This window comes from Nicotiana tomentosiformis, chromosome 2, assembly GCF_000390325.3.
Source record: "Nicotiana tomentosiformis chromosome 2, ASM39032v3, whole genome shotgun sequence".
In the NCBI taxonomy this organism is placed as follows: Eukaryota; Viridiplantae; Streptophyta; class Magnoliopsida; order Solanales; family Solanaceae; genus Nicotiana; species Nicotiana tomentosiformis.
The window spans coordinates 194283435-194307875 of NC_090813.1; the positions used below are offsets into that span (position 1 = coordinate 194283435).

Consider the following 24441-nt stretch of genomic DNA (forward strand, 5'->3'; position numbering starts at 1 on the left):
TATGCTTGTATTCAGACGTTTACATTTTAATCACATGACTCTCCATTATTCAACTTTCTAAAATTAATGGGAATTAATTACTTGGAAATTGTTTAAAAGAAGAAATCACGTAGTAAATTCGTCATAGGCTTGCCTAGCGGCGATGTTAGGCGCCATCATGGCCTATAAGAGAAATTGGGTCATGACAGAACTCTTGACTATCATATTCTCCTCCGTTGTCAGACTTCAGACATTTTAACTTTAGGCTTGTCTGATTTTCAACTTCAGCTTTCCATCTTTTAAAGGTAACAAACACATCAGATTTATTTTTCAGAAATAAACCCATACCTTTCTTGTGGAATCATCAATGAAAGTGACATAATAGTGTGAGCCTCCCAGAGAAGGTACAGGAGCTGGTCGCCACACATATGTATGCACTAGTTCTAGCTTCTTTTTTTTAGAGTCCTTCCCACCTTTGAGAAACTAACTCTCTTTTGTTTTCCGTAAATACAATCTTCGCACAAACCTAATTCAATATGATTTAGGTTTGGAAACTTTTCTTTGGATGCCAACAACTTCATTCCCTTCTCACTCATATGCTCGAGCCTCCAGTGCCACAATGTTGTATCATGACCATGATCAACTGTTGATATAGTATCTCTTTGTATTGCAGTTGCATATAGTGTTCCCTTCTTGAAGCCTCGTGCCACAACCAAATTTCTTTTGGTTATCTTCCACGATCCGTTACCGAATATTGTTGTATATCCTTTACTGTCAATCTGACCCATAGATATCAGATTTTTCTTGAGGCGATGAACATGTCAGACATTTTACAATTTCCATATCGTGCCTTGTGGAGTCTTTATATGAACTTCACCTTTTCCGACAATGTCCAGAGGTTCACCGTATGCTAGATAACACTTCCCGAATTTTCCAGCAATATAATTATGCAATAATTCTTTGCATGATGTAGAGTGAAATGATACACCTAAGTCCAGAATTCAAGATTCGACTGGAGTATCTGCACAACAAATTAGTGCATCACCAACTTGTTCAGCAATTACATTTGCTGAATTTTCTTCCTTCTTCTTCTTTGGTTCTCTACATTGACTATTGTAGTGACCTTTTTTATCGCAATTCCAACAAGTAATGTCCTTGGATTTTTGGATTGCTCTCTTCTCCTTGACTTTAATCTGCCACGACCATGACTTTGTCCTCTTTGGTTGCTCCTCCCACTGCTTTCGGTATTAAAAGCAGATCCTGGGGAATCACTTAATTCTCTTCGGCGAATATCTTCGGTTAGAACCAAGTCTCTAATATCATTCAATTTGAGTTTGGTACTTCCCGATGAACTGCTAACTGCAGCTACCGTTGCAGACCAACTCTCCGGTAGAGATGCTAGTAGAATCAATGCCGTGACTTCGTCATCAAATGTTATATTAACAGAACTCAACTGAGTTAATATTATATTAAACTCATTGATATGTTCTGTGACAGATCCACCTTGTGTCATCTTTAAGTTGAACAATCGACTCATCAAATAGACATTATTTGAAGCAAATGGCTTCTCGTAAATATTTGATAGCGCATTCATCAGGCCTGTAGTGGTCTTCTCGTTAATGATGTTAAATGCCACATTTCGTGTTAGCGTCAAACGAATCACACCAAAAGTTTGGCGATCTAATAAATCCCAATCTGCTTTGGCCATATTCTCTGATTTGACCTCGGTCAGAGGTAAGTGTAATTTTTTCTGGTACAAATAATTCTCTATTTGTATTTTCTAAAATCCAAAATCTTTGCCATTGAACTTGTCGATCTTAACCTTCCCTTCTTCCGATGCCATTTTTCACAAAAAAAAATTATGTGAATAGTGCATGTGAATAGTAACGATGAATACTATTCCGTGTAAGAAACAAATATCCCAACAGATAGACAAAAATCACTATTGGTGAACAGAACTATCACTGTGAATGAATAGTACTTCACTATTGTGAATAATGTTAGTAATGATGATTAATAGTGCCGTACTATTCTTGTGAATAGTACATGCACCAATGTCGTACTTTTCTACCAGAATTACACTGTCTGTACTCTGATACCAGTTATTGGGAGGCGTGTCAGGCTAATAGAAGGGAAAAAATATTCAAAAGAGAAAAGCAATAAGTTGCACAAGATTTACGTGGTTCGATAATTTTTGCCTAATCGACGGTCACACAAAGAATATCTCTTTATTAATTGAAGACAAAGAAGAAGTTGAGGGATGATTTACAACTGAAGGAGGGGATGCCTATTTATGGGCAGAACGTCTGCTGAAAGAAATTTTTCAGGGAATGTGAATACAAAGAAGACGGTACCGCAAATTGCTAACCGAATTCTTCTTTCAAATTTGCAGCCTGCAAATTTTGACTTGGTGGGGGTGAGAGAGGCTGCCCCAAATTTTTTTCACGTTTTCTTTCTTCTGTTTTTTCTCTGTCTTCTTTTATATAACTTTTACTTTTCTTTCTTTCTTTTACGAAGAAAGGGGTTTGTTCCCATCAAGAAGCCTATATTTAAACAACATTTAAAAATGGGGAAAAAGTTTGAATACCAGGCTCAGCGGGTCTGTCACGCAAATTCTTGCCCCCAAAAGGAAAGCAAAGGGATGAGAAATGGTCCAGAATTAGTTGTCTCCTTTTTGTCCATTTAAACAATCTCAGGCCCTTGAGTATTATTGTAGGTGAGATGATGACTGCTTTGAAAAACAATCAATATGGGGAACCCACAAAATTGGGATCTTGATGAGGAATTGAAGCCTTATGTTGATAACAATAGATTGGCTGACCTGAAGGGTGTTGACGAATGACGAGGTGCGATCTATGAGAAATTGGAGAGGCAGAAGTCATACTTATGTGATCGTATATTATTCGAGTGCTAGAAAACTAGACCATGGGAAAAAAGATGTATCGATGAAAGTTGAGGGTGAAGCTGAAAACTTTAAAAAATATCATATATAACTTCAGTTAGAACAAGCTTTTCATATATAAGATAACATAGGCCTGTAAAGTTCAGTATGAAACTCATGTCATCTACAAAAACAAGCATCCAAGAGCCAGTCTTGAGTCATAAAAATAACAGTCTGTAAAAATATAAACAGATATAGTATGCTACTAGACACCACATCCAAAGAAGCTAGTTGTTAATGCTTTCAAGAACACAAAAAAAACAACATTAGTTTGTCATATCTTGAACAACCCGTAAGCTTCAGCCATTAATAGCTATCACGCTGCATCACCAAGATCCTACAAGATGGGCCAGAAAACCAAAAGGAGAAAAATAAGCGAGTATAACACTCTGGAAGAATATATTTTAAACTTTCAGATAGATCATGTATAATAAGATATCAGTAGCAAAACTGAGTAACCATCGGGCATCAAGAAGAAGCATTGCATATTATCCGTACAAGTAGACAATCACATCATCGTACACTCGTTCAGAGGAACATCAAGAGTAACTAAGTTGTATACGGTCGAAATAGATTTTGGCCTTCGTATGATTGATCAAGATCGAAATATAATGGATTGAAGGAAGACTTCGTAATATCGAGATGGGTTCCGAAGATGGTACAAACAAGTTTCGGATTCCGGGTATAGGTCAAACACCGAGTTTGAAGTCATCACCGAGCTCGGGTCCGGATCGAACTATGATGAGATGATTTCGAGCTTAAGGGGCAAATGCCAACCAGGACCGACTCCGAATCATCACCTGATCCCGAATCCGTATCGAGCTCTAGAAGCACTACCGACCGGCACCGAGGCCGATCAAGCTCGAGCCCACAGACAAGAGCCGTTGCAAACACACTAAGGGAGAGAATCTCGGCGGGAATAAGGGAAAAGCTGATTTATCATGGAATCTCCACTATGTATTTTTAATTATATTTAAAGTAGGATCCTCCACTATAAAGAGGATAGCTACATTTCTGTACAAGACAGTTTTTTGCTTACATTGTAATTCAAGAACCATATTCTCCTATATTCAAAGAATATTCTTTGAGGCTTTATTAATTGATTCATTTTGCTTAGTCTAAACAATCATCTTCTTTTCAACCTTGCTTATTTTGCATTCTTTGCAATCCATATTTGATATTTCTATTTGTCCTTACGATTTGTATCAAGCCATATCACATATCCTTACAACTACGTACAAATTCAACTCTATCCGTTTTTCGGGTAAACATAAGTAAAACTCACAAAGTGAACAGAATTTGCTAGAACTGAATGTAAAAACAAAATACAAGCGAAGAACTGGGAAGAACCAAATTGCATCAATTAATAGAATGCAATTATCCATGTTTTTACGGACAAATAACCCAAACTAGTTGATAGAGCTTAGCTGTTTATCGGTTCAAGAAAATGCAGGTGGTGATTTAGCGTCTTTAAGATTCTTTTTTTTTCTTCATCTGGCAGCATGCATCAGACTAACAACTTTGTTACGGAGAAAATAACTTACCTTCTGTGCAGTGAAAAATTCAACATGAGCCCTCAAAAGAACCATTCTCAACCGAGTTGGGTAGATTTCCAACAAATAATGTTTTTGATCCCGGAGTTTGAGCTTTAGGAGTAATAGGGGTCTTTTGCTGCATTATGAACAGCATAGTTTTAAGTAAAATACAAAACGCAAATATAATTTTGTAAAGCAACGAGACATAATAAATAGTGCAGCTCAACCAATTGTAAGAGCGAAGCTATAACTAATTATGAAATCAGCTGGAAGAGATGCAGATCATCTAGTTATGCCAAAAAGGAATATTCTGATCAACCCAAAAGATACGAAAATATTACCTTCTTGGGAGTACTCGATGGTTTTTCATCCTCTTCTTCTTCAGAGGACTCGTCTTCATCAGAAGATTCGTCAGAACTACTCTCCTTCTTTGAGATAGCTGGAGTGCTAGAGGGCTGTGAAACAGAATTGTGAAATGATGAACTAAAACGAAATACAAGTTGGAATATTTGCATTTATCACCTAGCATATGCCCTTACATCATCAGAACTAGACTCGTCATTGGATTCTTCCTTTTTAGAGGCAGCGGCAGTACCCTTTTTAGGTGCAGCAGCAGGCGCCTTATTAACGGCCTCCTCCTCCTTCTCAGCGCTGCTATCATCCTCAGAACTAGACTCATCACTTGACTCGTCTTTCTTCGAAGCTGCAGCTGAGCCATTAGCAGGAGGTATCTTGGCTGCAGGAACATCTTCCTCAGAACTACTCTCCTTTTGAGTATTTGAGACAGTTGGAGTGCTAGAGGGCTGTGAAACACAATTGTTAGACAATGAACTAAAATGAAATACAAGTTAAAATATCACGAATGAAACATATCCAGACCTTGATCTTTTTCTTTTGAGGCTCTTCATCACTTTCTTCAGAAGTATCATCCTTACTCTCATCATCACCGTCTGCAGTTGAAGGAACCTGCAAAGGATGGGGAAAGCAATGAACTACAGAATGTAAATCGAGGCTAACAAATTACTAACATCAAGTCAAAGAAATGGAGATAGATTTTCGTGTTGGTTAAAATGATTCATGGTCGAAGATGTAATGTCATTTCACCTATAAAAAAATAAGCTTTTTTAAAGAAAACATTGATTACCGTAGATGTTCATTTCTGAATTGCACGAACGAAAGGGAAAGGTTCATTATATTGCCAAGTAGAACATTATGAAATACAATTAAAAAGATGGAGACTTATCAAAGTAAATAAAAAATAAAAGTAGAAGATGAAGATTTTTCCAGCCTACCTTCTTTTTACATACAACAACAGCCTTTCCCTAAAGAAAGAAAATTATCAGACAACATGCAAATGCAAGCAAAATATGATAAGATACTCAAAAGGCAAGTAAAATACTCACTTAAGTAAATAAAGGATTTCATGCGATAGCAAGAGGACAAAAATAACACAAATCAAATATCAAGTGGTCAAACCTTGTCCGAATCAGAATCATCTTCATCAGAGTCGGTTTCTTCAGAGCTGTCACTATTCTTTTTCACGGCTTGAGGAGCTTTTGTTGGTTGAGAAACTACCTTAGACGGAGGCTCCTGTCAAAAAGAAAATCAACTATAGCATCAAGGAGTAACATTATTAAAATATCAATATAGCACCAATTTCATCAACTCCATATGCCCTTACATCATCATCATCATCACTGGACTCGTCACTAGATTCTTCCTTTTTTGAGGCAGCAACATGCGCCTTCTTAACAACAGCATCCTCTTCCTCAGAGCTGCTGCTATCATCCTCAGAACTAGACTCATCACTTAACTCGTCTTTCTTAGAAGCTGCAGCAGAGACATTAGCAGGAGGTTTCTTGGCTTCAGAACTGCTATCTTCCTCAGAACTCGAATCATCACTCAAATCATCATTCTTATTAGCAGCAATACCATTCTTACTTGAAGTTGCAACAGCCTTCTTAGAAGGAGCCTATACACCAACAGAAGCAGAGTTAGTTACATCACTAGCCAAAATATATCAAAAATATGCTAGATTCTGCTAAGTTAAGAGATACTACTTCATCCTCGCCTAAAGAATCTGAATCATCCGAACGGCTGGCTAATTTTCCATTCTTGGCAAGAGTCACTTTCTTAGGAGGTGTCAGTGTTTCAGTAAGCTGCATATATATAAAAAACTAAGAATGAGATCCCACATTATCAATTATATGACTGTTGAAGGTTTTGTTATTTAAGATGAAATAGTCTTAAAATGAGGGTGGATGGGTAATGGAGGAAAAATGAAATTTTTGAGTAAAATTTTAAGTTTTCCCCTCTTGACAATGAGACATTGTCCCATATTGGAAGAGGAAAAGATTTTTGGTGGGTATATATATAATTGCTCTTCTTGTAGCTCTTAAAGAGTTAAGATGAAAGCAAGCCTTGCGCCGTCGTCGTCGTCGCTTGCTCGGCTTCGGCTACGGCTACGGCTCGGCTACGGCTACGGCTACGGCTACGGCTTCGGCTACGGCTTCGGCTTCGGTCAAATGATTGATTGATTAATTTTTTGGGCTAAATTTATTTGTTAATAGTAAATATTAACGTAAGATTATCCGCATTTATAACGGATATGTTCCAATCCGTGTACTGACCACCAGCTGCGACAACAAGCCGCCTAATGCTCTTCCCATCATGGCCAAGTGCTTGCTCCACAAACAAGCTAATGCATGCTCCACCATGGAGGGTGGACGGTCGTTCTTCTTCAACACTGGCTGCTATATATATGTGCAGCAGCTGTTGAAGAAAGACACACACAATACACAAGACACAAAACTGAAAACGCTCAATAGATTTGGCTATACATTGCACTCCTTTCTCTCAGCATTTCCATACGATTTTTTGAGTTTCTACTCCTTCGTTCTGCATTGTTTTAACTTTAAACAAAGCAACTGTAAGTGTGATTTGCTACCGAACTTTGTGTTCGCTGAAACACTGAGGTTTGAAGTATCGCTATACCAGTGTGTTATTCGTTCTATCCTGGGAGGAAATAATCCATAACCTTGGGTACTTGGAGGGGATGAAACACTGGAGTTTGACTGCCAACGCATCGACAAGCCGAACACCGGCGTTGGCACCGGCAGAAAAAACCGGAAAATTTTCCGAAATTGATTTCAAGCGCTGGCAGCAGAAGATGTTCTTCTACTTAACTACGTTATGTCTACAGAAGTTCATCAAGGAAGATGTTCCTGATCTGCCAGATAAAACTCCAGAGAATGAATGCTTTATCGTGATTGAAGCGTGGAAGCATTCTGATTTTTTGTGCAAGAATTATATTCTTAGCAAACTGGATGATAATCTGTATAATGTATACAGTGGCGTGGAGACGTCAAAAGAATTGTGGAATGCGCTTGAAAAGAAATATAAAACTGAAGATGCCGGGATGAAGAAATTCGTTGCCGCAAAATTTTTGGACTACAAAATGGTAGATAGCAAGTCTGTTATTACCCAAGTCCAGGAATTGCAAGTGATTATTCATGATCTACTTGCTGAAGGTCTTGTCATCAATGAAGCATTCCAAGTAGCAGCAATGATTGAGAAGTTGCCTCCGTTGTGGAAGGACTTCAAAAATTATTTGAAACACAAACGAAAGGAAATGTCCCTTGAAGATCTCATTGTTCGGTTGAGAATCGAAGAGGACAATAAAGCTGCTGAAAGGAGAGGCCGTGGAAATTCAACAATAATGGGAGCAAATATTGTTGAAGATAACAAAAAGAGGAAGAAGGCTTCTGGTCCGAAATACAACCCAAGCAAGAAGCGGTTCAGTGGAAACTGCTACAACTATGGGAAAATCGGACACAAATCTACGGAGTGTCGTGCTCCGAAGAAAGACAAGAAAAGGGGTCAAGCAAACATAGTAGTAAACCATGATGATGTTGATTACTTGTGTGCCATGCTTTCTGAATGTAACTTGGTGGGAAATCCTAAACTGTGGTGGTTTGATTCAGGAACCACTCGCCATGTTTGTGCAGTTAGAGAAACTTTTGCTACTTATGCTCCTGCTGGACCCGGAGAGACAGTTTATATGGGAAATGCTTCAACAGCAAAAGTTGAAGGATGTGGGAAGATATTTCTGAAAATGACTTCTGGCAAGGTCATGACTTTGAACAATGTCCTTCATGTTCCCGAAATGAGAAAAAATTTAGTCTCTACTGGACTTCTTATTAAGCACGGTTTTAAGTGCGTTTTTGTGTCCGACAAGGTTGTCATAAGTAAGAATGAAATATTTGTAGGAAAAGGTTACCTCACCGAGGGTCTTTTCAATCTGAATGTAATGGTTGTGGAAAACAATAATAATATTTCAGCTTCTTCTTACTTACTTGAGTCAAATGATTTATGGCATATACGTTTGGGTCATGTCAATTATAAAACCTTGCGAAAAATGATTAACTTGGAAGTACTGCCTAAGTTTGAATGCGAAAAATCAAAATGTCAAACATGTGTGGAATCTAAGTATGTTAAACATCCTTATAAGTCAGTTGAAAGGAATTCAAATCCTTTAGACTTAATTCACACAGATATTTGTGACATGAAGTCAATACCATCTCGCGGTGGAAAGAAGTATTTCATAACTTTTATTGACGATGGTACTCGATATTGCTATGTTTACTTACTGAATAGTAAAGATGAAGCAATAGACGCATTCAGGCAATACAAAAATGAAGTTGAAACGCAACTTAACAAGAAAGTAAAAATGATAAGAAGTGATAGGGGTGGTGAATATGAATCTCCTTTTGAAGAAATATGTTTAGAATATGGAATTATTCATCAAACAACAGCCCTTACACGCCCCAATCTAATGGGATTGCGGAAAGAAAGAATCGCACATTAAAGGAGATGATGAATACGTTGTTGATAAGTTCTGGTTTGCCACAGAACTTGTTGGGGGAAGCCATTCTTACGGCTAATCGAATATTAAATCGAGTGCCCCATAGCAAAACACAATCCATTCCATATGAAAAATGGAAAGGAAGGAAGCCCAACTTGAATTATTTTAAAGTGTGGGGATGTTTGGCAAAAGTGCAAGTTCCTAAACCCAAAAGGGTAAAGATAGGACCGAAAACCGTTGATTGTGTTTTCATAGGATATGCGACAAATAGTAAAGCATATCGATTTCTGGTTCATAAATCAGAAAATCCTGACATTCATAATAATACGGTTATAGAATCAGATAATGCTGAGTTCTTTGAAAATATATATCCGTATAAAAAGGAATGTGAGTCGTTTGGTGAAGGATCTAAATGACCTCGGGAAGAAACAAAAGAAAGTATATGTAATCAGGAGGATCCAAGACGTAGTAAACGTCAAAGAACGTCTACTTCATTTGGACCAGATTTTGTGACTTTCTTATTGGAAAATGAGCCTCAAACATTTAAAGAAGCTATGACTTCTTCGGAATCATTGTTTTGGAAAGAGGCAGTCAATAGTGAAATAGAATCCATATTAAACAACCATACATGGGAATTGGTTGATCTTCCTCCTGAAAATAAACCTTTGGGTTCTAAATGGATTTTTAAGAGAAAAATAAAAAATGATGGCACTATTGATAAATTCAAGGCAAGACTCGTAGTCAAAGGGTATAGACAACGAGAAGGTCTAGACTACTTTGATACATACTCTCCAGTTACAAGAATTACGTCCATACGGATGTTAGTAGCATTAGCTGCAGTGTATGGTCTTGAAATTCATCAAATGGATGTTAAGACGGCCTTCTTAAATAGAGAGTTGGAGGAAGAAATTTACATGGAACAACCTGAAGGGTTTGTGGTTCCAGGTAAAGAAAAGAAAGTATGTAGACTTGTTAAGTCTCTTTACGGACTAAAACAAGCACCCAAACAATGGCATGCGAAATTTGACCAAACAATGTTGTCAAATGGTTTTAAGATAAATGAATGTGATAAATGTGTGTACATTAAAAATGTTCCAAATCACATAGTCATTGTTTGCCTATATGTGGATGATATGCTGATAATGAGTAATGACATTGCCAACATAAATGCTACTAAGCGTATGCTCAATAGCAAGTTTGATATGAAAGACTTGGGAGTTGCTGATTTAATTCTGGGAATTAAGATTCCATAAGACTCCTCAAGGTCTGGCATTGTCACAATCTCATTATATTAAGACAATACTTGAAAAATTCAAGCACTTGGGCTTTAAAGTTGCAAAGACTCCAATTGACGTGAATCTTGCATTAGCAAAGAATAAAGGCCAAATCATATCACAATTGGATTATGCTCGTGTGTTGGGATGCTTAATATATATCATGAATTGTACACGACCAGATATAGCTTGCGCTATAAGTAAACTGAGTCGATATACGAGCAATCCAGGCCAATCTCATTGGATGGCAAGAAACGAGTTTTGGGATATTTAGAACATACCAGAACTTTGACTTGCACTACAGTAAATTCCCTGCGGTGATTGAGGGATACTGTGATGCAAATTGGATCACCGGTTCAACTGATTCTAAGTCCACGAGTGGATATGTATTCACTATTGGTGGAGGAGCGGTATCTTGGAAGTCGTCCAAACAAACATGTATTGCCCGCTCTACAATGGAGGCTGAATTCATAGCCTTAGATAAAGCCGGTGAAGAAGCTGAATGGCTCCGGAATTTCTTGGAAGACATTCCATTTTGGCCCAAACCGTTGGCACCAATATGCATACATTGTGATAGTCAAGCGGCAATTGGAAGGGCTGGGAGCGTTATGTATAACGGTAAATCTCGTCATATACGACGAAGACATAAAACCGTTAGGCAATTACTCTCTAGAGGAATTATCACGATTGACTATGTAAAGTCAAGTGATAATGTGTCGGATCCACTTACAAAAGGCCTAACTAGAGAGGTAGTTGAGAAATCATCAAGGGGAATGGGGCTATGGCCGAGAACAAGTCATTGTGGCGGTAACTCTACCTAGAAGACTGGAGATCCCAAGATCTAGGTTCAAGGAGATCAAACAAAATCATTAATGACGGTTCAACATTGTCAAATAAAATTTTAGTCCGTTCTCGTGATGAGACAATGTTCAGTACCAAGGATAAAGCATTAAGGCTTTTTAATGATTTCTAAATTTGATACGGGGTATATCAAATAGTGTATCTACAGGATGACACGTTTAGGAATCACCTATGTAAGTGTGAAGTGTTAGCCGCTTCAAGGAGAACTTTGTAAGGCCAGTTCTCTACGCACTTATGAAACCAGGCGGTGTTCATGGCTGAAACGAACACAACAATGAGAACCAAAGACGGTTAAGGGTTAATTGTGTGACTTATGGTTGTCTAGGTATACACCAAAGATCGACGGTTCAAAGATATCAAATCTACTGATTGACCGAGTATATCCGACATAAGTTCACTACGGAAAGTTCAAAGGGAAACCTACTTATCCAGATGCGATTAATCCTTGCTTGCAAATCACACAGTTTTTCCATGCATACTTCCGTGATATAGCCATTCCCCATTCATGTGGGGGATTGTTGAAAGTTTTGTTATTTAAGATGAAATAGTCTTAAAATGAGGGTGAATGGGAAATAGAGGGAAAATGAAATTTTTGAGTAAAATTTTAAGTTTTCCCCTCTTGACAATGAGACATTGTCCCATATTGGAAGATGAAAAGATTTTTGGTGGGTATATATATAATTGCTCTTCTTGTAGCTCTTAAAGAGTTAAGAAGAAAGCAAGCCTCGCGCCGTCGTCGTCGTCGCTCGCTCGGCTCGACTTCGGCTACGGCTACGGCTTCGGCTTCGGCTTCGGATTCGGATTCGGATTCGGTCAAATGATCGATTGATTGATTAATTTTTTTGATCAAATTTATTTGTTAATAGTAAATATTAACGTAAGATTATCCGCATTTGTAACAGATATGTTCCAATCCGTGTACTGACTACCAGCTGCGACAACAAGCCGCCTAATGCTCTTCCCACCATGGCCAAGTGCTTGCTCCACAAACAAGCTAATGCATGCTCCACCATGGAGGGTGGACGGTCATTCTTCTTCAACACTAGCTGCTATATATATGTGCAGCAGCTGTTGAAGAAAGACACACACAATACACAAGACATAAAACTGAAAACGCTCAACAGATTTGGCTATACATTGCACTCCTTCCTCTCAGCATTTCCATACGATTTTCTGAGTTTCTACTCCTTCGTTCTGCATTGTTTTAACTTCAAACAAAGCAACTGTAAGTGTGATTTGCTACCGAACTTTGTGTTCGCTGAAACACTGGGGTTTGAAGTACCGCTACACCAGTGTGTTATTCGTTCTATCCTGGGAGGAAATAATCCATATCCTTGGGTACTTGGAGGGGATTAAATTCCTTAAGGAAACACTGTGAATTCAGTGGGCTCGAATTAATTTCTATTTCATTACGATAACTTATATTTTGCAGAATTATTATTTACAAATACAACAATATTGGCAGGACTAACAATGACTACATATCTAAATGAATTCAACAGACATACTACACAATACAATAAAAAAGGCAGCCCGGTGCACAAAACATCCCGCGTTCACGCATGATCCGGGGAAGGGGCACACCCAAGGGGTGTAATGCAGATACCCTACCCTAATACTACGCAATACAATATAAATCAAAATTCTGCACTCAATAACTTGGCTAGACGAAAACAGTCCGTGCATGTATTACCTTCTCTTCTTCTGGCTGAGAGCTATCGTCACAGGAACTGGTTTCTTGTTTCTTCTTCTTCTTCTGAGCCTTTGCATCGCTCTTCTGTTTCTCAGCAGCTTGTGCTACAGCCAAATGTTTCTTTTGCTTGTTTGTACTCACTAACTTCTCAATTTCATTCTCAGCTTCTCTCTTCCCTGTAAACACACACGAATTAGTCACACCGCCAACCAAATATCTCCTCCTCTACCAAGAACCAGCAAAAAACAATCCTTTGAATTTCCTATGGTAAAAGGGTACATGAAAAAAGTATTTTTGTGCTCATACAACATGAACTCTAAGATCCGTATACAAACAAAGCAAATAGAACAAAACCTTAAAATCCACAAACAAAAAGAGGCAAAAGATCAAACCTTTCTTCATGGGTTTGGTCGGAGCAGCTACAGCAACATCAGCCTTGCAAAAAACACACACACACAACAAAACAAAACAAAAAAAAAGGGAAATTAATTGAAACTCAGGATACTGTTGAACCAAATGAGATAAAATGGTTACCTGAATGAAAGTATTATAGGCATTTGAAACTAATTGTGCGTGCTCTATCTTTGCTTCCAAGTAGGCTTTTAATATCTCTTGTTCAAGTAGTTCAGAAGAGTGTCTCTGAAATATAATTCAAACACGGTCAAAGATTATAGAAGTCACCGAGATTTTTAAATTTTATTTAAAAAGAGAAGACTTAAATGTAACGACCGACCGGTCGTTTTGAGTATTACAATCCCGTTTCCCCATTTACTGCTCAAATTGGGCTTTACAGTTGTGTGACTTGCCGGGGCAATTGGTTCGGTTCCGGTGAGGTTTTGGAATGAATTGGAACACTTAGTTCCAAGGTTTAAAGCTTAAGTTAAAATAGTGACAGGATATCGACTGATGTGTAAACGACCTCGGAATTTAATTCTGATGATTTCAATAGCTCCGTATGGTGATTTTGGACTTAGGAGCGTGTCCGAAAAATTATTTGGAGGTCCGTAGTGGAATTAGGCTTGAAATGCCGAAAGTTGAATTTTTGGAAAGTTTGACCGGGGGTTGACTTTTTGATATCGAGGTCAGAATTTGATTCTGGAAATTGGAATAGGTCCGTTATGTCATTTATGACTTGTGTGCAAAATTTGAGGACAGTCGGACTTGATTCGATAGGTTTCGGCATCGAATGTAGAAGTTGGAAATTTCATAATAGACTAAAGTCAAGTGAGTTCGCACAAGACCTAACTTCAAATGAGAATAACTCTAAGGTCACGAAGTGTTATATGGTGAATTACCTATCAAATTAAAGCTCTTTGAGTATAGTTTCTAGATCTTTAAACCGTTCGTCATTTGGACATTCCCACAAGAAGTTATGACCAAATTACCAAAGACTGGAAAAATACAATTATGCGACCAATTATGCGATCGCAAAGCTGCTTCTGCGACCGTAAACTGGTCGCAGAATGGACCAGAGTAGCCCAGTTCTGGGCACCGATTTTGCGGTCCGTATACCCATTCTGCGGTCCATTATGCGACCGCAGACCTGCTTTCAAAGGGTTAATTTTTCTATTTTCATAACCCGACCCCATTTTGATAAATAGGCTTTGGGACTCATTTTGGAGCAAAAATCTCACATTTTTAGAGAGAAGGGAGAGTGTTCTAGAGAGAGGAATAAGCTCAAATGCTTTGTTCATCAAGATCTTGTTCAAGCTTTGAAATCCAACAAGGAAATATCACAAGATCTTCACCCAAGAGGTAAGGTTCTAACCCATAGTCTTCAATTTCGAGTTTGGGTAAAGATGGGTAATTAAAAGTATGATTCTTGAGTATAATAGTATTATTTATACATATCAATAAGGTTTATGGAAAGATTGTTAAGTTCAAATGGGTAAGAATTGGGTTGAAAATGATAGAAATCTTCGTAGACTTTAATTGAAGATTTGAGGGTCGAGTTGGTGTCGGATTTTGGTGAAATTTGTATTGTTGAACTTGTAATTGGATGGGTTGTCGTATTTTGTGAGTTTTGTCGGATATCGAGACGTGAGCCCCATGGGTGATTTTTGAGGCGTAATTTCGGATTTTGTGAAAAAGATTAGCATTTTGATATGGAATTAATTCCTATAAAATGTGTGGACTGAATCAAATTAATTGTGGTAGATTCGAGCCGTTCGGGAGTTGATGCGCACATAATGGGATTTCTGGAGCATTGTTTAGCTTGCTCGACATTGGATTCGGCTTGTTTGAGGTAAGTAACTCTTCTAATGAACCCTGAATATACGTATTATGTGAATTGTTTGGAGGTGACGCACATGCTAGGTGACGGGAGTGTGGGCGTGCACCGTAGGAATTGTGATTTGGTCAAATTCCATGGGACTATATAGTTGAATAATCTGTTGATATCCGTACATTCTCTATGTGTTAGAGAAAATTGAGCTGAGACTCGTATTAAAAATCATGCTTAGGCATATGTTTTTATTGTTGGTACCCATTGGGGTCATTTTTGTGGTTGAATAATATGTTCAAATGGTAATTGTTCACTCAGTCATGTTTATTCATTTCATATCATACCTCAGTCTCTCTTATTTATTGTTGATGCATCATATCATTGTTGTTGGGCTATTTTTCATGACATTGTGTGCCCGAGAGACTGGAGAGATTGATGACTGAGTGAGGCCGAGGGCCTGATTGTGAGGATGCGTGTGGATCGGGGCTGCCCGCCTGCAACATACTTTATTATTATGGCACGTGAGTTGTCCGTGCAGATTCTGATATGATATTATAGCACGTGAGTTGTCCGTGCAACACGTGAGTTGTCCGTGCAGATTATAGCGCTTGGGCTAAACGAGCCCCTCCGGAGTCTATACACACCCCTAGTGAGCGCAGGTACCTACTGAGTGCGAGTGCCGAATGCCCAGTGCTGAGTGACTGGGAGGCATGCGTGATTGTGAGGTATGCCCGATGGGCTATTTACGAGTGATTGTGAGGTATGCCCGGGGGGCTGTTTATAAGTGATTGTGAGGTATGCCCGAAGGGCTGTTTACGAGGGATTGTGAGGTAAGCCCGAGGGGCTGTTTATGATTTTATCACTAAGTTGCATCGCACTGACATGCACACATGACATACATGCATATAGATGGATTTTTTCCTCATACTGTACTGTATCACATCATTCATGATTTCTCATACATGTTGACAGATGAGCATAATGATGCAATTGTTTTATACGGGTTATTTGAAAAGAAAATGAAACATCCCATTTATTATTGAAAGGATTTTGAAAAAATCACAGTTTTCAGACTTACTAATATTTTGGTGATTTTAGTGAAAATAATTGAGTTTTACTATTATATTTGAAAAGAAAAATATTTATTTTTCAGGAACTGTGAACGAACTGAGCACTTTATTATTGAGTTATTCATTGTGCTGCCTCAATTCTGTTGTTATGAGATTTATTTTCTAGATATTGTTGTGCACTATTGGTTTTGGACCCGACCTTGGTAAAAGCTCGTCACTGCTTTCAACCTAAGGTTAGGTTTGTTACTTACTCAGTACATGGGGTCGGTTGTACTGATACTACACTTCTGCACCTTGCGTGTAGATGTTGGCTGTTGTTGTTGCTGTGCTCGATGGTTGCGGGATTTGAAGATGTACATGCGTTCCTGTTGTAGCTGCCTCTTGTTTATGGTAGCCTTAGATTTATAAAAGCTCTGTTTATGTATTATTCAAACAGACTATGTATTTATTTCATTTCCGCTTGTATACTCTATTCTTAGAAGCTCATGATTTGTACTACCAGTTCTTAGGGGATGTATAAGATTAAGATCTTTATTCACTTAAATTGTTTTAATAATTGTTATTGGAATTGGATAATTGAAAGTTGACTTACTTAGCGGGTTGGGTTAGGTGTCATCACGACTAGTTGGATTTTGGGTCGTGACACTAAAACAGCTCATTGAGATGAGAAGTACAACAAAAAGCGACATTCAGCTTAGCCTACCAAAAAAAGAAAAGAAAAAACTATAGATGCTTACCATTTAAAATCAAAATATTTAAACAAAGACCAGACGAGTTTGACATGTTAATAAGAATAAGAATTAGTTTCACATAAGACACAGGAATTGCAAACTCTATAAATGCTAAATAAGGCATGAGAATAATATGATTAAATTTGCTATTGAATCATAGGAAATGAATGAGAAAACCGAGCAAGATTTTACCATTTCTGGTTTCACTTTGATCTCCTTCACCACTCTCCCAAACTTCACAAGTAAATCCGTGCTTAGAAAATAAAGATCCAACCGTTCTCCATCAACTTGCCTTTGCGAACGTGACATAGCATTTGCTACAAGTTCTACATCTTCTGCTATACGCTTTAGCAATGCTAGCAGATTTTGCGAACCCAGCCCAATTGTCGGTATTATTTCCTGTATTGGCTGTTCAATTTCTGGAATGTGTTGCTGCGACAGCCAATTTTCCAGCACGTTCTTTTTTACTGGCTGCCTGGGTTCCGATGTGTTTGGGGTTTCCGATTTCCCGCCTACAAACTCTTTTTGGTGTTCGGATTCTTTGGCATTAACCATCCATATTTTTTGAGACAACTGGAACAACTCCACCTCATGTGGAGTTTTTGGACTCTTTTTACCGCTAACATTTTTCTCATATTTTTTCCTCAAAGCTCTAACTTTTTCTCTTAACTGAGTTAATGTTGCTCGAAGCATAAGAGAATCTATAATGTAATTATAGAATGCAAACATATTTGTTTGTATATCAAGTCCTTTTTCCTTACGGAACTTGATAATACCTGTAAGTATGGATACTTCGTCTTCATCGCTCCACACTTTAGAAAAAGGAGTAAGTTTAGACTTGTTCTTTTGAGCTGTTCGCTGATTTTGTGCTTGGTCCGTAGAGCTGGAGCCGGAACCTGCATCATCCGCCATTGTTTGTTTAGAGTGAAAGAAGAAAATTAAAGAAGACACCTATAGTTGAGAGAGAGATGTTTGGACTGAAGAAGAATTTAGGAAACTGAAGAGGCAGGATATGGTGAAAGAAGGAAAGAAAAAATGAAGAGAGATGAAGCATTTAGGAACTGAAGAAGTGGAATAGGAATTGAAAGAGGCAAAATGTAGGAGATAACAGAATACAAAAACGTTTGTACAAATAACTAAGGCGCGTGATTTTGGATTTTGAAGGTCTTGTCTAATTAATTGTCAGGTAGCACGCACGCAGCCTAAACTCAAACTTAATTACTGTACTCCTTATACAAGTCTGTGAATTAGTAGACTGTAGCTTTTTCTAGGACTAGTTTTACTTTCTTTTCCTATTATAAGTAGTTACTGTATACTATATTACTCCGTACGGTTCAATTTAGATGAACTAGTTTGATTCGATACAGAGTTTAAGAGAAAACAAGGGGACATTTGAAATTTGTGGTCTTAAAAGCTTAAGGGGTAAAAGTTTTGTGAGTTATAATATTTGTGTAGTTATAAAAGTTTCTCACTAAGGATAAAATGGGTAAATGAAAAATTTAAATTGAATTATTTCTAATTATAGAAATATGTCATTCTTTTTTAAACAGAATAATTAAAAAATTGTGTCGAACAAATTGAAACGGAGGGAGTATTATTTTGGTGTGTGTGTGTGTGTGTATATATATATATATATATATATATATATATATATCTTTGCTTACACTTTCTCTTCTTCATTTCGTTACCCTACGCTACTAAAGTAAAGGAATGTGGGGAATATTTTTTTTTTAAAAAAGAAGAAAAATGGGAAGAGGAAATTTTTTATTAAAAAAATATTTAAAAAATTAAAACAAAATCTGAAAAATTTCGAATTTTTTTAGAAAAAATAGAGAAGAAATTGAGAGAAATTATTTTTTCTTTTCTACGCTAAGAGAATTTCTGCTCGTGTCATTCTTTCTTTCGAAAAATCCAGTAATTCATCACCCAAAACCCAACAAAATACTTCAAAATATCCCTTTTTACACGCCAAACGGTAGAGTCAATAGTCAAGGTCGAGGATTACGTTGGAGCTCCGTTCACTAGCTTTGATGTTCTTCTTCGCTTATGCTTGTTCGACGTTCGTTTGAGTTATTGTACCTGTTTTTGGAGACTCATTTAATTGAAAATTTTGCATTAAAGGTTTATTCTTTCCTCTATTCTTTTTATCTTATTTTATGTGATTTTATTTATTTTCCTTTAAACTTTTTAAATAATAATGTGAATTAGTCCTTAAATGTTATATGCTTAATCATGTTTCTGGAAATATAGTATTCAAACTTACTTTAAAGTTGGGAAGATTTGGACCCTAATAAGTTTGGGCTTCAATTGTTGGGTTGTAGGGTATTGGTATACGATTGTTTATTTATTCAAATATCTAAAATCATATATTTTTTCCACAAGTAATTTCATAATTCATGATCTTACAATAATCTTAAAATTTAGGAAGAATAATGAACACCGATAGAGTGCTTTAGGCGCGCTTTAATTAGTTTATCGCGATTATGTATACGTTCGCATTGCATAATTGTGATTTTCAAAATTAAAACCGAAGTATGTGTTCGCGCAACTTTGGCCAAAACAATCTTAATATAATAAATTGCTATTAATTGTATACACGTACGCGTGGCATAATTTTGGCACAATAAACAAAACGGATTCACACACGTGATTCGTTTCAAAGATAATTTCATATTTTAATAATTAAAAGTGGATAGATAAAATATGAAAACCAATAAATCACAATTTATTCAAAATTAACTCAAGCCAAGTTGTAGTCAATAAAGCGATCGTGCTAGAACCACGGGACTCGGGGAATGCCTTACACCTTATTCCCGGTCAACAAAATTTTGTTATCCGGACTTTATTTTCGCGGTCCAATAATAAAAGAGTCAAATCTTCATTTGAATAGGGATTCAAATAAAATGTGACTTGGAACACCCAAAAATCAAATTCCAAGTGGCGACTCTGAATAATAAAATAATCCCTACTTCAAAATTATCACTTTAATTAGAAAAACTCTTTAACCTACAACAATCTATAACATTATATTTTTTGGGGGGTAAAAAGGGGTGTGACACTAATATATTATAATCAGGCATATTTTATCTCGACTTTATATTTTTTATTTTCTTTATGTGCAATACTATTTGTTCCGACTTGTATATTTTCTTTTTTAGGTAAAATCTATATTAATAAAAAAGAAATTGACTGAAACTCCAATATTTTAGCAAGATAAAAAGTTTTAGCCAAATATTGAAGTTTCAAGTGTGCATTTATTTTATTTCTTTTTTAGATGCAATAAACTGTTTATTTTTATTGTGTACTTATTTTTTTGGAGCAAAATCTTAGAAATTGGCGTGAGCCCATTAATATTTGTTGTCAAGATAATGGAGTTGTTTACTCGTAATTAAAGCTTCATACTCCGTCACATTGTTAGTCAAGGGAACAGTTCTTATAGCCTATCTTAGGGTTTCTCCCGAGGGCGTGGTTAATACTAGGTCGAGCTCAGACCCTTTCACATTGGAAGCTCAGTCCGTAAACAAGGTCCAAACTCCTGATGTAGATTCTGACACCATTATTGCTTCTTTCATAGCCAGAGGTAAAAGTCCCGGATTGAACTCTGCCACGAAGTTGGCCAAAACTTGTGACTTAATTGCAATCCTGTTTTATATTCTATGTAAAATTCACTCATTTCGACGGCCTACTTGGCCAGCCTACCCAAAAGTTCGGGTTTATGAATGATATTCCGCAGGGGAAAGGTAGTCACTACAGCTATCAGGTCACATTGGAAATAAGGCCTTAGGTTTGGGGCGGCGACCATGAGGGGTAAGGCCAACTTTTCCAGATGTGGATAGCGAGTTTCTACTCCCGTTAAAATTTTACTAACGTAATAAATAGGCAATTGCGTACCTTTGTCCTCACAGACTAAAACAATACTTACAGCTATCTTCGAGACTGCTAAGTAGATCAATAATTTTTTGCCTTCCTCCGGTTTTAATAGTAACGGGGACTTGACAAATACCTTTTCAAATCCCTCAAAGATTGCTGATATTCCGAGGTTCATTCAAAGTTGTTCTTCTTTATGAGTAGCAAAAAAAAATGATGGCATTTCTCTAAAGACCGGGAAATGAATTTGCTAAAAGAGGCCGATCTCCCAGTTAGCCTTTGAGCCTCTTTTATGCTTGATAGCTGGTCCGGGATGTCTTCGATGGCTTTGATTTTATCGGGGTTAACCTCGATCCCCCTTTGTGACACAAAGAATCACAAGAACTTACCGGAGCTGACCCCGAACGCGCACTTCTCGGGGTTAAGCTTCATGTTATGCTTTCTTAAGATGTCAAAAGTTTCTTACAAGTATTTAAGATGATCACATGCGTTCAAAGACAAGTATATCATCTATGTAAACTTCCATAGTTTTTCCTATTTTCTTTTCAAAAGTTTTGTTCACGAGCCGTTGATAAGTGGCTCCGGTGTTCTTTAACCTGAAAGGCATCACACTGTAACAATATGTGCCAAAGTTTGTTATAAACGAAGGTTTTTCCTAATCTTCTGGGTTCATCTTGATTTGGTTGTACCCGGAGTAAGCATCGAGGAAACTCAATAACTCGTGCCCGGTCATTGCATCAATCATTTGATCAATGTTTGGTAATGTGAACGAGTCTTTCGGGCACGCCTTATTAAATCTTTGTAGTCTACACACATGAAAAATTTATTACTCTTCTTTGGAACTACTACTACGTTAGCTAGCCAGTCATGATACTTTACCTTCCGGATTGAACCGATATAGAGCAAGCGAGTTACCTTTTCTTTGACAAATTTATTTCTGGCCTCGACAATAGGACGCATTTTCTATCTTACCAGAGGGATGCTAGGATCTAAGCTTAGCTTATGTACGACCACTTCCGGCGGGATACTTATCATATCCGCATGCGACCACGCAAAACAATTGACATTAAATTTGAGAAATTTAATAAATCCAGACCTGAGTTCGGGGTGCAATCCTGTCCCTAAGTGGAACTTCCTCTCCAAGAACTCTTCGAATAATGCGACTTGCTCAAGTTCTTCCTTTGTGGACTTTGTTGCGTCCGTCTCTTCTGGTACCTGAAAGTACCTTGGCACCTGATAGGGTCCCGACAACTCTTCCCCTGGTAGACTTATCTTGACTCGGGAGCAGGCGCCGGTTCGTGTAATTTCTATGTCGCAAACTCCTTCCCTTTTCTACAGGAGACTGAGATTGCGTTCATCTCCCTTGCTGTCAGTTGGTCACCTCTTATTTGTTTAGTTCTCTCGGGAGTTGGGAATTTCAGCAACTGGTGATATGTTGATGGCACAACGTTCATCTCGTACAACCACGGTCTACCCAGGATAATATTATAGCCCATATCGCCATCCACCACCTCGAAAAGGCTCATCTTCATTACCCTTTCGGCATTCGTGGGCAGAAAAATCTCTCATCTAGTCGTCACACTTGCTAGGTTGAACCCGGAAAGGAGTTTTATGGCCAAAATAATGCTTCCGGTGAGTTTGACTTGCTCCAATACCCTCCATTGTATGATGTTGGACGAACTTCCTGGATCTACCAGAACACATTTAATTTTAAAATCTAAGACATTTAAAGAGATCATCAATGCATCATTGTGCGGTAGCAAAAATCCATCTCCATCCTCCTCCGTGAAAGTAATGTCGTCTTCAGTGACTTCCCAGAGTCTCTTGTTGTGGGTTACTGACATCTTCATCTTTTTTTCCGCCGAGAATGTAACCCCGTTAATCTCGTCCCCCCAGAAAATCATGTTGATCTTGAGGCGCGGGGGATCTTTTCTTGCTTTTGAAGGTACTACATTATCACGATTGCGTCCGTAGTTGTTTTTAGCCCCTTCACGTAGATGCTGGCAGTCCCCAGTTCGATGACCATTTGTCTTATGGTATTTGCACCATAAGTTAGGATCCCTTTGGCTGGGATAGGATCTCATTGGCTTCGGGAACTGTGCTTCTTTAATGTTCCTCATGGTCGACACCAGCTCCACTACGTTGACATTAAAGTTGTATTCACACAGCCTGGGATAGGAAGAATCTCGAGAACCTGACATTTTCTTGCCCTGTAATGACCTGTTATTTCGGCCGCGATCAGTTCTCTTATCGATAGCAAATCTATCTGCCGATCGGAAAACTCTGCGGCATCTTTCGGCCAGTTCATAGAGCAAAACCTGACTCTTTGAAGATCATCAATCTGTGTCGAAATCATCTTTCGATTTCTCCTTATTCTTCTCCAGGTCCCGACCCTTGACCGACGCCGGGAAACTGAGCTGGTCATCTTCAATTCTTATCTTTGATTCGTACCAGTTGTGAACATCCGCCGAAGTCATTGCCATGAACTCGAGCACACTTTCTTTCAACTTCCGGGAAGCTTCATAGCTTCTCGGATTCAGTCCTTTGGTGAACGCTTCAACCGCCCATTCGTCTGGTACGACCGGTAGCAACATCACTTCCTTATGGAATCTGGTTACAAACTCCACGCAGCAACTCAGACTCTCCTTGTGCAATCCTGATATATCGGCCTTTTGGCATGTACCTTTCTGGCCCCGGCATGGTCCTTGATGAAAGAGTCCGCGGGCATCTCAAAGGAGTCTATGGAATGCTCGGGCAAAAGCGAATACTATGTCAGAGCTCCCTTCATAAGAGTATCTCCGAATTTCTTAAGCAAAACTAACTCAATCTCGTGGGGAGCTGAATCGTTCCCCTTCATCGCCATTATATAGGTGGTGATATACTCCTGAGGATCTGAAGTCCCATCATACTTCGGCACGTCTGGCATTTTAAACCACTTAGGGATCAATTCTGGTGCCGCGCTTGGTTTGTATGACAATTGCATGTACTTCTTTGAGTCCAGCCCTTTCAGCACTGGTGAGCCTGTAATTTGATCCATTCGGGAGTTTACTTCCCTCATAAACCGCATGAGTTCGATTTTAAAGGGATCACTCTCATTGTTATGACCGGATCTGCTTCCCCCAGCCCCATCGAAGTCGACCTCACCCCTCGGAATATTATGGTCGACCCTCTATGTTGTTTGATTTGTGGGAGCACCGGAAAGAACTGGACCTCGTCCACTCGCATTGTTGTAGTCATCCAACAACGCCTGCTTCAGCTCCATCATGACCTTATCATGTCGTGTGAGATAGACTATAATGGCCTCATGTTGCTCCTGCAAGACCCTTACTGCTTCGACGGTGTGCTCTTCTTCAGCAACATTAGGAGTCGCCTCCCGAGCATGTCGCGTATATTGGCCGTGTA

General features: G+C 38.3%; 3 protein-coding genes and 1 long non-coding RNA gene across 4 annotated transcripts; all 4 read right to left on the reverse strand.

The window, feature by feature from the left end:
* Positions 1-2973: 2973 nt before the first annotated feature.
* LOC138906809 (uncharacterized) lies at positions 2974-4910 on the reverse strand. The gene is made up of 3 exons (XR_011414492.1): positions 4797-4910; positions 4465-4591; positions 2974-3257 (listed from the first exon to the last, which is right to left on the reverse strand). It is a non-coding gene; the product is annotated as an uncharacterized lncRNA (long non-coding RNA).
* An 80-nt stretch (positions 4911-4990) lies between these two features.
* On the reverse strand, positions 4991-6058 carry LOC108948507 (uncharacterized). Its single transcript, XM_033661333.2, has 4 exons — positions 5932-6058; positions 5748-5777; positions 5335-5421; positions 4991-5258 (listed from the first exon to the last, which is right to left on the reverse strand). Exons 1-4 carry the CDS (start codon positions 5955-5957, stop codon positions 4991-4993), a joined length of 411 nt encoding a protein of 136 aa, XP_033517224.2. The 5' UTR covers positions 5958-6058.
* A 30-nt stretch (positions 6059-6088) lies between these two features.
* Positions 6089-18199, reverse strand: LOC117274350 (uncharacterized). The gene is made up of 6 exons (XM_070194867.1): positions 17365-18199; positions 13682-13786; positions 13540-13582; positions 13148-13323; positions 6516-6614; positions 6089-6427 (listed from the first exon to the last, which is right to left on the reverse strand). The coding sequence occupies exons 1-6, from the start codon at positions 18082-18084 to the stop codon at positions 6089-6091; spliced, it is 1482 nt and encodes a 493-aa protein (XP_070050968.1). The 5' UTR covers positions 18085-18199.
* Positions 18200-22604: 4405 nt separating this feature from the next.
* Positions 22605-23240, reverse strand: LOC138906331 (uncharacterized). Its single transcript, XM_070194868.1, has one exon. The coding sequence runs from the start codon at positions 23238-23240 to the stop codon at positions 22605-22607; it is 636 nt and encodes a 211-aa protein (XP_070050969.1).
* Between the last annotated feature and the right edge of the window lie 1201 nt (positions 23241-24441).

Bases quoted from the DNA above. Each gene is read 5' to 3' on its own strand.
- LOC108948507 (XM_033661333.2), bottom strand. From the start codon at position 5,957: ATGAAGATGATTCTGATTCGGACAAG. The intron at 5,778-5,931 runs GTTTGACCACTT...TTCTTTCTTTAG, and splicing joins ATGATTCTGATTCGGACAAG to GGAAAGGCTGTTGTTGTATG. The intron at 5,259-5,334 runs GTCTGGATATGT...TGTGTTTCACAG, and splicing joins CTCAAAAGAAAAAGATCAAG to CCCTCTAGCACTCCAACTGT.
- LOC117274350 (XM_070194867.1), bottom strand. From the start codon at position 18,084: ATGGCGGATGATGCAGGTTCCGGCTCCAGCTCTACGGACCAAGCACAA. The intron at 13,787-17,364 runs GTAAAATCTTGC...ATTATATTTCAG, and splicing joins TCAAAGTGAAACCAGAAATG to AGACACTCTTCTGAACTACT. The intron at 6,428-6,515 runs GTAGTATCTCTT...GTTGGTGTATAG, and splicing joins ATTCTTTAGGCGAGGATGAA to GCTCCTTCTAAGAAGGCTGT.
- LOC138906331 (XM_070194868.1), bottom strand. From the start codon at position 23,240: ATGTCAGGTTCTCGAGATTCTTCCTATCCCAGGCTGTGTGAATACAAC.